Genomic DNA, 12,663 nt, shown 5'->3' with positions numbered 1-12,663 from the left:
GTGGCTGCCGGCCAAATGCACTTTCGCATTAAGTTCGAAGTCCTTCGCCAAATTGTACAGCTCTTTTTATTATGTGCGTAATCTAGTCGCAGTATTTACTTCAAGTTATCCTGAAATATGATGTTTCTTCCTCGACTGCGTACAAAAACCAACTTCAATGGCCCGTATTTATCGACTTTTCACGCGAAGCTTTTTCGCGCTCTTTGCACGGTCACGCATTTTCCCATGGGAAATCGGGAAAGACACGCAAGTTTTCACAGAAATGGCTCGAGGAAGGCCTCTTTGTGGAGCTGTGCCGACTACCAAGGAGAATTGCTAAAAGACAACATACAAAAGGTAATCATACCGTGCATGATTTCAACTAATAATGTTTAGGTTGTTGATTGTGTAGCCTGCGCGTCGATTTCGCCTGCCACGCAGGCTGGTTGTTGTGGCTTCAGGTGGCGGGGGGAGGAGAGGGGTAAATGCCAATTGAGGAGATACAAAGTCGTGTAAGCCATACCCGGAGGGGGGATTGTTGTCTCAAGTGGTTCGAGTATTGGCACTTGCACCAGTAGTCACTTGCAATAAACAGTTACAAATATAATACATACCCACCCCATGAAAGGTCATCGGAAATTGCTAGGCGAAGAGGGCGTCTTAAAAGTCAAAAATTTAGAAGCAAAGTATGAAGCTAAACTGGAATTTCCTGGGAGGAGGGGGAAGGGGTGCATAACAAAAAACATCTGTGGGGGGAGTATGGATATTTTTTGGAACTGCACAATAAAATTTTCTTGCCTATGTAAGATAATGTGTTGTGATTTTGTCTCTGCTACTACCCCCTACCCATGCATACATTTCTCTCCATTTATGCAAATCATGGATAGAAGGAGAAGGAAGGAGACACAGATGTTTTTTGCCTTCCCTCAGTACCTCACTCACTCCTGCCCGTCCCACCGGCAGGGTTTGTATGGGTCATGGAAAACCTGGAAAGTCATGGAATCTTAGAATTTCCTTTTCCAGGTCTGGAAAGTCATGGAATTTAGGTGTGGGTCATGGAAAGTCATGGAAAATATCGATGGTTATTAAAAAGTACAAAATAAATTGGGGTTTTTTGTAAAGAAAATAGTAAAAACATACCCAAAATGAAAGATGATTTCCAAGACAATGGTCAAATTTAGGTCATGGAAAACTTGGAGAAGTCATGGAAAGGGTCATGGAAAAGGTCATGGAATTTCAATGCTCAAAAAAGTATGAACCCTGTGCCGGCTTCTCACTTCATGCATGTTCAAATGGTGAAGAGTTTAATTGAGGGTAGACAGTCTGTGCCACATAGTGGCAGATCCAGATCATCAGGCAAGTAAGCTCAAGCTGGAGTGCTTCCCTTTGTGAAATACATGTATCTTGGAGTTTTGGTCTATAAATAAGAAAGGGGGTGGAGGGGGAGGGAGGAAAAATTGCAGGATACAGGCTGCCCAAGGTCCTCCCCTAGATCAGGCACATGTCCCTAGCTAATTGTGGCCTGCTATAAGTGACCCTTTGTATGCCACCCCTTTTTGGATTAATGGTTTGTGTCTGTCTTTTTATTGAGTTGTTTTGAGGACTAGTCATGTTTCCAGCCTCCAGTTTGACATCTGAGTACCCCCACCCCTCACCCCGCAATTCCAAATATTTGTGTGACCGTGTGTATTGTTTATCACAGAAGGGCAACAACATAATTCTAATGGGGAGTCCAGGAGCAGGGAAAACAACGATTGGAAGAATGCTTGGTGATCAATTGCGCAAGGAAGTTGTTGATGTTGACGATGATGTCTTAGAGAAGGTGTGGGGAATGACGGTGGCAGATAAGGTCAGTTATAAGTAACTAATCAAAATTTATTAGTGGCTCTCAGTACCTTGTTAAACTAACTCTAAAGGCCCTTGAACTATTGATTTAAAAAGAATTCAGACATTGAAATAAAATTACATGTACCTCTATAGAGAAAAAGTGGGGGTTTTTGTATCTTTTGTCAAAAATGATGTAATAAGACCTTCAATCAGCTGCCAAATAATTCTAGAAGGATGAGAGGAAAGAAATCAACTCAATTTTTGAAAGGAATCTGTTCGTGATCTGTTCTAGCGCATTTTGGAAGCAAAAATGCCAGAACTTGAAAAACGTTAGCCAACATTTTTTAAGTTTCAATCCATACCGGCCTACTCTGTCCCTAGCAGGAGGCACCAATCGACAGTTTTATTGCACTTGGGTGATAATTTATAACAAACTTGACAATTATTTCTTTGTTTCTGCTGACAGACAAGCAATTTTGGGTTTTTGTATGGGGTGGGAGGGAAGTTACTCCGATGGTATTACCCTTAGGAATAAGGATGTTAAGTTGTTATTCATTTAACAATTAATTACGTGATTCCACAAGCGCGTTTTGCATATGACATGATAGATAGCCAATGAGTCAGTGATTTAGCAATGAGCAAGTGTGCATGGAATTGTTTTATTAAAAACAATCAAGAAAAAATTCGGCTAGATCTTGCTGATTTCGCTTTGCAAGAACAACCAGAAGACAATGTAACGGTCGCTATTTCTCAGGCATGGTACAATGGCTTATATATTAAGGATGCTAATTAAGCCAATCAAATCCCTGTGTTTGAATTGCATTATGCAATAATCCAGTTTTTAATAACTAATTAATATTTGACTTCATTTAATGAGTGTAGACAGTCTAGTTTAATAAAGCCGGTTAACCAGCAGTAATCCACACACTGCTCACCACAAGATTGTATCTGACTTTTATCTTCTTTTTGTAAACAGTTATCCCAGGTTGGATCTAATGGCTTTGTTGATGCCGAGGGCCACGCACTGATGCAGTTTTTCACCAATGATGCAGTCATTTCTCTAAGTGGTTCTAATCCAATGCACAAAGGGGCCATGGAACATGTCAAATCGCTTGGTGATGTTGTCTATTTAGATGTTGAGGATGGTGACATTTTGAATCGGCTGGCTGAGATGAAAGTGAATCGAATTGTTGGACAGAATGAAGGTACATGTAGTTGACTCTCTATAACCCAGGTTAAAAACCTTGGTAAGACCTTAAAAAGATCTTAGTGAAATCATGGCAAGAAAATGTGTCTTTGATATAATCTTGGCAAGATCCTCAGTAAGATCATGTAAGATCTTGGACAAGGTCATCCATGACCATACAAGATCTTGACAAGGTCTTTAACCTGGGAAGCCAATTACCAGGATCTAGGCTTTCAAAACGTTCTGAACAAAATTATTTCCCTGTGTGATGGTAGAAGTTTCACCCTCTAAATTCTGTCATCTTTCGGATACAAATTTGACTAAGTGTTGAAGGTTAACTTGGATTTGTGCTGATGAAGGGCTAGCACTTGAAATGCCAGCACAATTGAATCTCCTTACGGTGTCCAAATTACTGTATCAACTCTGCTGTCAAAAGCAAACATTCATAACTTGCAGAAAGTCAAGCCAGGCTCTGCACTATCTCCCCCAGGGGATCAAGGTGGGGGTCACTAAAGAGGCTCCATTCTGAGTTCCAAACCCTTGCCCTTCTATATCATTTTTGACAGAGAATGTAACCCTTTAATATACTGTCTGTAGAAGATGGTACTGCTCCCTTTCACATACTTTCAGTAAAAAAAAAACTGCATCTCTGTTTGGTTGGGTCTGTTCAAATAGTTTGAAAAGCCCTTTTAAATACCTAAATGACAGTTTTCCTTATGCTTCGCTATAGTTCAGCTTGTGAAATCCCTACCCTTTTATGTACCTGGAGTCAACCTGGAAAAGTTAATCAAAGTGAGGTTAAACAAGGCTATGATAAACATTGATTAAAATATTAAATGGCATTAGATGTCTTATGTGCTTAATTGCATCAATGGCGGAAGCAATCTTTTTAGAAATATTTTCAATATGACACTCCCAATTTAAAGTTTGGTCGATGTAGACCCCAAGAGATTTGGCTGATGCTACCTGTTCCACAGCCATGTCATTTATAGTTAGAGAGGGTCTCTCTGAAATATTCGATAACTTCTGCCTTTCGATCTGTCTTGCCAATCATGATCAGGAATTGCATTATACGATGCCTAAAAAAATAGCAGCCATTAAATCGTCTTCTTGTTTTCCTTGAAACATGAAATCAGCAAGAACTTACTGGTCTTGAATTGGTTATTTTTAATAAAACAATTACTGATCCACTTGTGCTTATTGGGTATGAGATCATTATAGTCAACTCAACACTTAGGGCGTTACTGGCTGTCTATCATCTCATATCCAAATATATGCGTGCCATGGAATAATAATATTTTGTGTCATGTTTCATGCTTCAGGAATAAGTATGAGTGAGATTCTCCAGTATCGCAAACAGTTCTATGAAGCCGGCTATGACATTCGCGTTACCTGTGCCAGAGGTGATTCTGCACAAGAAATTGCCAACAAAGTTTTGGAAAGACTAAAAGAATCTAGGCGTAATGAGGGATTCACTAGTACAAGGGAGAAGCACACTCACAGAGAGGAAAGGCCAGGATTTTTAGATGTTGTCTTGGAAGGTCTGGCCCCTGATGGTGGACTGTATGTTCCAAAAAAGAAAATACCACACTTTACACAAGGTAAGTAACTATATGTCGGGCTTGGTTGATGATGATGATGATGATGATGATGATGATGGTGATGATGATGATGATGATAGTAAACTTAAGGAAAAGAACAGATCAGGACAGAGCAGAAGAGAACAGAATGGACAAGATCTAATGATTTTGACCCCTTCCTCCCCCTCCCCCTCCCAAAAAAAAAATCCTAAATGGCAGCCTCGTTTCAAAAAAGAAGAAGCAAAAATAAATTTAAAAAAAAAAACAAAAACAAAACACACACCGCGTACATGTCGTGTCACCCAGCCTGCATGGCAGATGGTAGAAGGCGAAGGGAGGAGTAGCACACGCACCTGATTTTCCTCTTCCCCCTCCCCTCCCCCCTCCCTTTCAAGCGCCTTTCCACAGCCTAAGTGTGACCTTTGGCTGGCCACGTGCAGTATCGGGAAAAAAAAAAACGATACTGCTTGCTAATATCGATTACTTTGCTAAATTCCCAACATCATGAATTTACCGTAATTGTTTACTAGGTCAGTGGGAAAGGCTGATACACTGCAGTTATCAGGAAAGAGCTTTACGAATCCTGGAAATGTGGTTATCACCATCTGATCTTCCGCCCTCTACTCTGCGTGCTATGATCAACAAAGCATACTCAAGCAACTTTCAACACGAAGCAATTGCACCTGTTACCAAACTTAATGACCAGTTCTATGTTCATGAACTATTTCATGGACCTACGGCTTCCTTCAAGGATCTCGCGTTGCAGTTAACTCCACAGTTTTTCAGCGAAGGCATCTCTAGAAAGTCTTCCACTGACGGACCTGTTAAATTTCTGATTCTCGTGGCCACTTCTGGTGATACTGGAAGCGCCGTGCTTGAAGGTTTCAAAGGTAACAAATATAATTTACTATTAATAGCGGTTTTCAACTGAGTTTTGTAAAACGAAAACCAAAGTTATTACTCTTGGCAATCATAACAGACGCAAACAGCGCAATGAACCAATCAGAATTTAAAGCAAATACATGTAACCGGCGCCAAGCGCGGGAAAACGCGTGCGGACGAGGCACGATTGGTTTTGGTTTTTGCTTCTCATTGGTTGAGAAAGTGCCGGGCTAATTTTGTTAACCAATCACAGGGCGTAGCAAAGCAAGGCCAAAGGAAACGCAAAATTACTTTCGATATCGATTCATATTGGTAATTGAACTGAGTGGAGTGCAATTTGGTCTGAAATCATACGCGTGATTTCAAAATCAAACGAGCGCGCAACGCGAGTTTGATTTGAAATCACAAGTATGATTTCAGACCAAAATTGCACGACACGAAAGTTCAATTACCACTTAATTACATCCATTTTGAAATCACAGAGTATCATTGTCAATATTAATATTCTATTTGTGTTAATTCAATTCCATTTTGATGGGCTAAAGAAAGGATGCGATTTAGAGCAAAAAAATGGTTCAATTTGGGAATAAATTGCACCATTTTGGACCAATCAGATTCCAAGGATCACCAGTGATTTCGAAATGGATATAATTAAGTTGAAAACCGCTCTGTATACACACTAAGATTTACTCGCTAAAATCCTCGATAAAAACTTGGCCTTCGCTTTGGCCAACAGTAAGCCAATCAAGTAGCACATTTCAAAGAAGTTTACTATAATGAACTTTTACTACAAGAGATACAATGATTTCAGTATCTGCACTAGAAATTTCGTAATAGCGGAGGTTATTTCCAGTATTTTTTTGGTCGCCCGGACTGAACCTGTGTCCGTTTGTCCATAATAGCTAATGTAGCGATATGTCCGCAAGGCGTAAGCTCACTAAACTTGGTTAAATGTAGCTACACGTTAACTTTCCGAGAACTACTACCGGAGTTTTTATTTTTTTTCCAAAGAAAACACAATTTCCTTCATTAGCAAACACTCGATTTTGCGTGATATTCACGCCTTTTTTTGCCGTCCACAAGTATCAGATCCTTTTCGTTTGAAAACGCAATTTTTTTCGTTTTTGCCTTCCGTTCGCACGTATCTGATGAAATTGGTCAGCGAAAACGGAACTTTTCAAATTGCCGGCAAGAATTTGGGCATGAAAAACGCCGTTTTTCAAGTCCATCTTCTATCGATTGGTCTGTGGCGACTTTTCGTTCAAACTAGCGCACTGTGTTTCTTCATCTTGTAAAAATTTCAACAATTTGCCTTTCAAAATTATTAAAAAGATAATTTCTGGTAGTGAAGATTATTGCGCGCGAAAAGGTTTTTTGGGAGTTTCGAGAAACGTGCGCCAGGTATCTCAAAGAAAACACAAAAATGGCGTTTTCAAAAAATTCCACTGTGGAGAGCGGTTTTGAAAAGTCGAGTTTTCGGTGACCGTTTTAACCAGATACCTGTCGACGGAAGGCGGAAAACGGAACGGGAAACGAAAGGACGGAAAATGAAGAAAAGGTCGCGTTTTGAAATGAAAACGGATGCACGTGGAACGTGGCCTGATATATACTTCTTGCATGCTTCTGACTTCAGGTGACTCCAGTACTGCAGTCATAGTCTTGTACCCCGAGGAAGGAATCAGTCAAATTCAGAAAGCTCAGATGACATCTGCGGATGGCCCAAACACGCGCGTTATCGGTCTCAACGGCGACTTCGACTTCTGCCAAACTACGATCAAGACAATTTTTAACGACTCGTCGTTTAACAAGGGACTTATGGACTCCTATAATGTGCAGCTAAGCGCTGCGAACTCGTTGAATTGGGGACGCTTATTGCCGCAAGTTGTGTATCACGCGTCAGCGTATTTGGACCTTGTTAGGTCTGGGGTTATCTCGATGGGCGAAGAGGCAGATTTGTGCGTACCAACTGGAAATTTTGGCAATATTCTCGGGGCTTACTATGCCAAGGTATGTTGAGCTATAGTGCTAGTTTGAAGCCTCTCACCCCCTCCACTCCCCGTTGAGGAAGGAGTAGTGGGAGGGGACACTACTCGGTATTTTTGGCGAGAGTGTGCAACGCGGTCTTCAAAATCCTCACCCCATTTGCGACCGAAATATGTAACTTTCCAATACCCGTTTTCAGACTCAGTTTGCGTTAAATGGAGTAATTTCAGCCTGAAACCGGTCAAAATCCATACCCCTCAGCGCAGTCCATGAATACATGTAAAGTTTATATTGGGAAGCAAACCGGTCAACTCAAACCGGGGATTAACGAATTCAAAACTCTCCCCTCGTCGCGGCTTACGGCACTAAAATCCAAACCGCAGTCTGGTCGCACGCCATTTCGCTGTAAATTTTTCCGGTCCTGACTATCTTTCTCTTCACAGGAAATGGGTATTCCTTTCAAGAACCTGATCTGCGCCTCAAACGAGAACAACGTCCTCACGGATTTCTTTCAAACTGGATCATACAACATGGCGTCGCGTCGTTTGAGACAGACCATCTCGCCTTCGATTGACATCCTCAAATCTTCAAATTTAGAGAGATTGCTTTATCACGCATCCGGGAACAATGGAGCAGCTGTGTCCCGTATGATGAGAAATCTTGAGGAAAACAAGTATTTCACGGTGAGTATGACTTCCCATCGAAACGTAATCCTTCGAGATTGCAGTTTTGCCCCCATACTTATTCGGTGTTGTTGACTCTTCTAAAATCTAATGCATGCTTCATAAACCGACCTGCTTAACTTCAGCCTCGATTTGAGCAGGTCGATTTCTGATTGGTGGAAATCATCAATGGAAAGGCCACGTGCCCATCCGTCTGTTCGGGGAAAGAGCGCTGGCTCGTTTCCATGAATAACTGCTGGTAACCAAGCCATTGTATTATCTGTCAATTTTTTCAGTATTCCTCTGAATTACAAACGGTTTTCTTTTAGATTTCCGGTGACCTCAGGAAAGAGCTATCCACCATATTCAAGGCTGATTGGACCTCAGCAGACCAGTCCCTTGGCATCATACGATCCACGTACAAACAAAGAGGATATATCCTAGACACCCACACGGCCGTTGCTATGGATATAGCTGGTGGATTTTCGCATGTCAACCGACCTATGATTGTTTCTGCGACTGCGCATTACAGCAAGTTTGCTCATGATGTGCTGAAAGGCCTTGGTCAATTGCCGTCGTCACATGACCCGCAAGAGTTGTTTGCGCGTTTGCACAAACTCAACGCTCGCCCTGCTATGCATGTTAATCTTGAAAGTGCTATCGGACGACCTCAAATACACAACACTGTGTGCCCGGCTGATGTCAGCACAGTGATGGACGAAATTGGAAGGTTCCTAAAGCGATGACGTTTCTATTCTATTCAGAAAGGCTGCTTCAATAAGAGGAAAAATTGACAGGCAAACAAAAGAGGAAATGCAAATAGGTGATGGGAGAGGGTGAAAAAAAAGGTATAATTTAGGGAATGAGAAAAAAAAAGGAAGGGAAAAATAAAATAAAACGAGAGAACTGCGTGTATGTCATTTGCTTTACCTTCTTTTTCTTTCCTTTTCTTCTTTTGCTTTAACTTTTACTACGAAGTTCCCACTGAGTTGAGAAAGTTAGTCGTTGGACACTGTTTTGCTGTGGAGCGGTTTTCATTCGAAACCAATTGAAAGTAATTCCCCACTCCATAAACTGCGAAAAGACTGGTACAAATTACCGATTGTCGGATCGTTTGCGTGGAAGGATGATCATCGCGCCTTTTTAGCTGTTCTATCAGCCTTGTATTCGGTTTTCCGTTTTATTCAACATTGCTGTCCCTGATCTACACAAAGATCCAGCTTCACTTTGCTGCTGTTTCTCCAAGAGTTACCTATTTGCAATACAACTAACTGCCGAGAAATGCACTTATTCATCGGCGGAATCACCATCTGTCCACCCAAACGATCCTATGATCACTCACTCGTACAGTGAGTCTCCCCATAGTTTCTGGAGTGGGGAATCACTTTGGCCAATCACAAAGCGAAAGCAGCGCGTTGAACCAATCAGAACTTGAAGCAAATACAACCGGCGTAAAGCGCGGGAAAATGCGTGCGAGCAAGTTACGATCGGTTTTGGTGAGTTTTGCTAAACTTCAATCATAGAGCGCAATAAAACAAAACCAATGCCAACAGACATTACTTTCGACACGGGGTTGGGGGGCGGGAAGCCTTTCAATTGAGAACCACTCAAATGATTGTTTTGTGGGTTGTTATTTTGCCTTTCTCTGTAAGAAAGTTCACAGAGTTGCCTTGACGCCAATCACAGTTCAAGAGGCTAAGTAAGAAAAAGACGATTAGTTTCTGACGAAACTGGTGTTACATCACCCGGGAGTGAGACCGAACGTTTGGTGTTATCCACAGAGCTAATTAATAAGGTAATTTGGCAACGATTCGTGTGCTCTCTTTACGGTGGCCAAATTGCATCATCTGTCAACTTTGCTGATGAAAGCAAACATTGATTTAAGAAGAGAAAGATGTACGAAGACCGATCTTCCATGACACTTCGGACTTAAATTTACCTATCTTCCAAAGTACCGGTTGTCATTGAACAAGAGAGTTCCTTTTGTTTTTATCGACGATATCAATTAGGGTTACGGGTAAAGCGTTTAACACTAACAGTTTTCGGTACATGTTCGGTTTATCGAAAGACCACGCACTTGAGCTCGAGTTTGAACATTTTATGGCGTCATTTTAAGGTCTATAAGAGTACAGACCATAGAAAACTGCCGTCATTCTGCCGCTTTGTTAAACAGGTGCAACTCAGAAAGGTCAACACTGCACAATTTTTTAATCCATGGATCATTTTAATAAACTTCACATGAACAAAGTTTTTCTCTGCACATCATTCTTGCCAATCTGAAACATGATCTCCCAAGCGGTTATTATTGTTTCACTTCATTTATAAATGACCCAGGTTTTGAAAGCAGTGTGAACTGTAAAGCACAAAAGCGGATGTCATTGCAGCCAACATCATCGGTTTTTTATACGTTATGGCAATGGGGACTTCTGGTAAAGAAGGAATTCACAACACACAATAACATTAGAGCGGTTTTCAATTGAGTGTCGAAAGTAATTTCGCATTTGCTTTGGTTTTGCATTATTACGCCCTGTGATTAGCTAACAAAACTCGTGCCATTTTCTCAACCAATGGGAATCCAAACCAAAACAAATCGTGTTTTCACTGCACGCGTTTTCCCGCGCTTGGCGCCAGTTACATGTATTTGATTTGAATTCTGATTGGCTCGTTGTGTTGTTTACATCTGTTGCGATTGGCCAGAGTAATTACCTTGGTTTTGGCTTTACGAAACTCAGTTGAAAAACCGCTCTACCGTAAAAGCTCTATAAGTCCTCGAGGGGTTATCTAATTTTAGGCCTCATTAATGGGGATCTTAATAGACAGGGAAGGCTTATTTCATATCTTAAAACTCCGTTCACTTTTAAAACTAACCGTAAATCAGCGGGAACAAAAAAAAGAAAAAACAGGAAAATTAACCAACTAAATTGAAGGCAACATGGAGAAATTCCAACACTTTTAAGCAATACAAAAAATCGGACAACATAAGACGGTTAAGCTCTCATCCCGTCAATTGATTGAATATAATAGCCTGGGTCCGGTTGTTCAAAACCCAATGAAAGCTAATCCACGATTAAAAGATAACCGAAGTTTTCAGCACACTCGTTAAAAGTATGTTTAAAGTCTTATTTTAAGCTAATGGCAAGGAAAAGTCAAAGTCCAAACTGAGGGACAAACTCTTTTTGCAAAAATCTTGATTGTTTAGTAATTAAACTCGAATCAAAGTTCTCGTTAATCCAGCAGAACAGCTAGACCCTGCTGTTTAGAAAATAATACTTAAAATATTCGTCTTCATTCTGAACTACTTCAACAATATTGGAAAATTATCCAGGGAGGATTTATAGTAAGGTTCCAAAAACAAGAGGTCAAAATTAAAAGAGAGCCTAGTCCACTCTAGCTGAGAAGCTACGGTTTAGGTGTTACCTTCTAAAACAAAGATATTTTTGACTACGTGGTTTACAACTATGCAGGAATAGCAGTTTTCAGCAAGGAAAGTTGGAATCCGAAAAGAAAATTAGGGGTTACCATGCGTTTTTCACAATTAACTTTGGGAAAAAAATACCATACATTGTTTTGTATTTTAACACTTTTAAGAGTTATTGTTGGTAATTATCTCTGAAAAATGTGTGGAAATTCCCAATTTTCTTTTTGGATTCTGATTAGCCCTTGCTAGGATATGCTTCTCCAGCATGGCTATAAACTGCACGGAAATATCTCTGTATTTGGTGACACCGTCCTTAAATTGCCATTACTATCAAATTGCTGGAAACACCTTTCATTACCCTAAATTACAAAACATGAAATGTTATTTAAGTTTTCGAAAAAAACAGGGTATAAATATCATTAGTATATACCGCACAAGTGAAAGTACTTTTCGCGCGCGCTGATTGGCTAGCTCGGAGGTGATTAGCCAAGTACTATTCACCTCCGAGCAACCAAAGAGAAACAAGATGGCTTCCAGTTTCGCCACGGTCACTAAAGAGGAATTTATTTAGATAAACGAGGCAGCTGTTACAAAAAATACAAAAATACAACAAAGTTTAGTTTGACGGCATTAAATGGTAAGTTATTTAATCTTTCCGACCTCATATTCTAAGGCGAAAAATGAAACTACAATGGCTTGTTTACGAAAACTGCCGAGCATTATAATTACAATGTAGACAATAAAACATCTAACGTTTTGGAGCGTGGTTTCAAAATCAAGACGAATTTCACACAACAATTAAAGAAATTACACTTTAGCAACTAAACAAGTGTCTCAAAAAGTTTTAATAATATTATTGTTCGCAAGAAAGGAAGACGGAACTTTATACAACAAGAAATCGCTTACCGCACGGCGCGCAAGATTTTAAAATTTCCTACCATTTGTCGGTATACTGTGAAAAATAAAGGAATTTTGGCCTGCTAGTTATTCAGCTTGTGTGGTATATACTAAAACAATTATTCACCTCAGTGTCGGTGAAAGTGGTGGATATTTACCTCGCCACTATTCGCCTCCACTTTGGTGAATAATTGTTAACTATTTTTGCTTTTTAATTACCTGTACACCACAATTTCCATTTTTTTTAAA

General features: G+C 40.4%; 1 protein-coding gene across 1 annotated transcript; it reads left to right on the top strand.

Moving 5' to 3' along the window:
* On the top strand, positions 1-8,999 carry LOC146457333 (threonine synthase-like 1). The gene is made up of 8 exons (XM_085092050.1): positions 1-336; positions 1,682-1,828; positions 2,783-3,011; positions 4,315-4,593; positions 5,103-5,462; positions 7,088-7,461; positions 7,881-8,120; positions 8,429-8,999. The coding sequence occupies exons 1-8, from the start codon at positions 118-120 to the stop codon at positions 8,843-8,845; spliced, it is 2,265 nt and encodes a 754-aa protein (XP_084948176.1). The 5' UTR covers positions 1-117; the 3' UTR covers positions 8,846-8,999.
* The last annotated feature ends 3,664 nt before the right edge of the window (positions 9,000-12,663 follow it).

Source organism: Pavona decussata, unplaced genomic scaffold (genome assembly GCF_977016875.1).
Source record: "Pavona decussata unplaced genomic scaffold, jaPavDecu1.1 SCAFFOLD_244, whole genome shotgun sequence".
Taxonomy (NCBI): domain Eukaryota; kingdom Metazoa; phylum Cnidaria; class Anthozoa; order Scleractinia; family Agariciidae; genus Pavona; species Pavona decussata.
The sequence above is the reverse complement of the archived record's forward strand: the minus strand, read 5'-3'. Positions and strand labels throughout refer to the sequence as shown.

What these genes read in the sequence shown, in the direction of transcription:
- LOC146457333 (XM_085092050.1), top strand. Translation starts at nt 118, where the DNA reads ATGATGTTTCTTCCTCGACTGCGTACAAAAACCAACTTCAATGGCCCG. An exon ending in AATACCACACTTTACACAAG is followed by an intron (nt 4,594 to 5,102) that starts GTAAGTAACTAT and finishes ATTGTTTACTAG; the next exon opens with GTCAGTGGGAAAGGCTGATA. An exon ending in CGTGCTTGAAGGTTTCAAAG is followed by an intron (nt 5,463 to 7,087) that starts GTAACAAATATA and finishes TTCTGACTTCAG; the next exon opens with GTGACTCCAGTACTGCAGTC.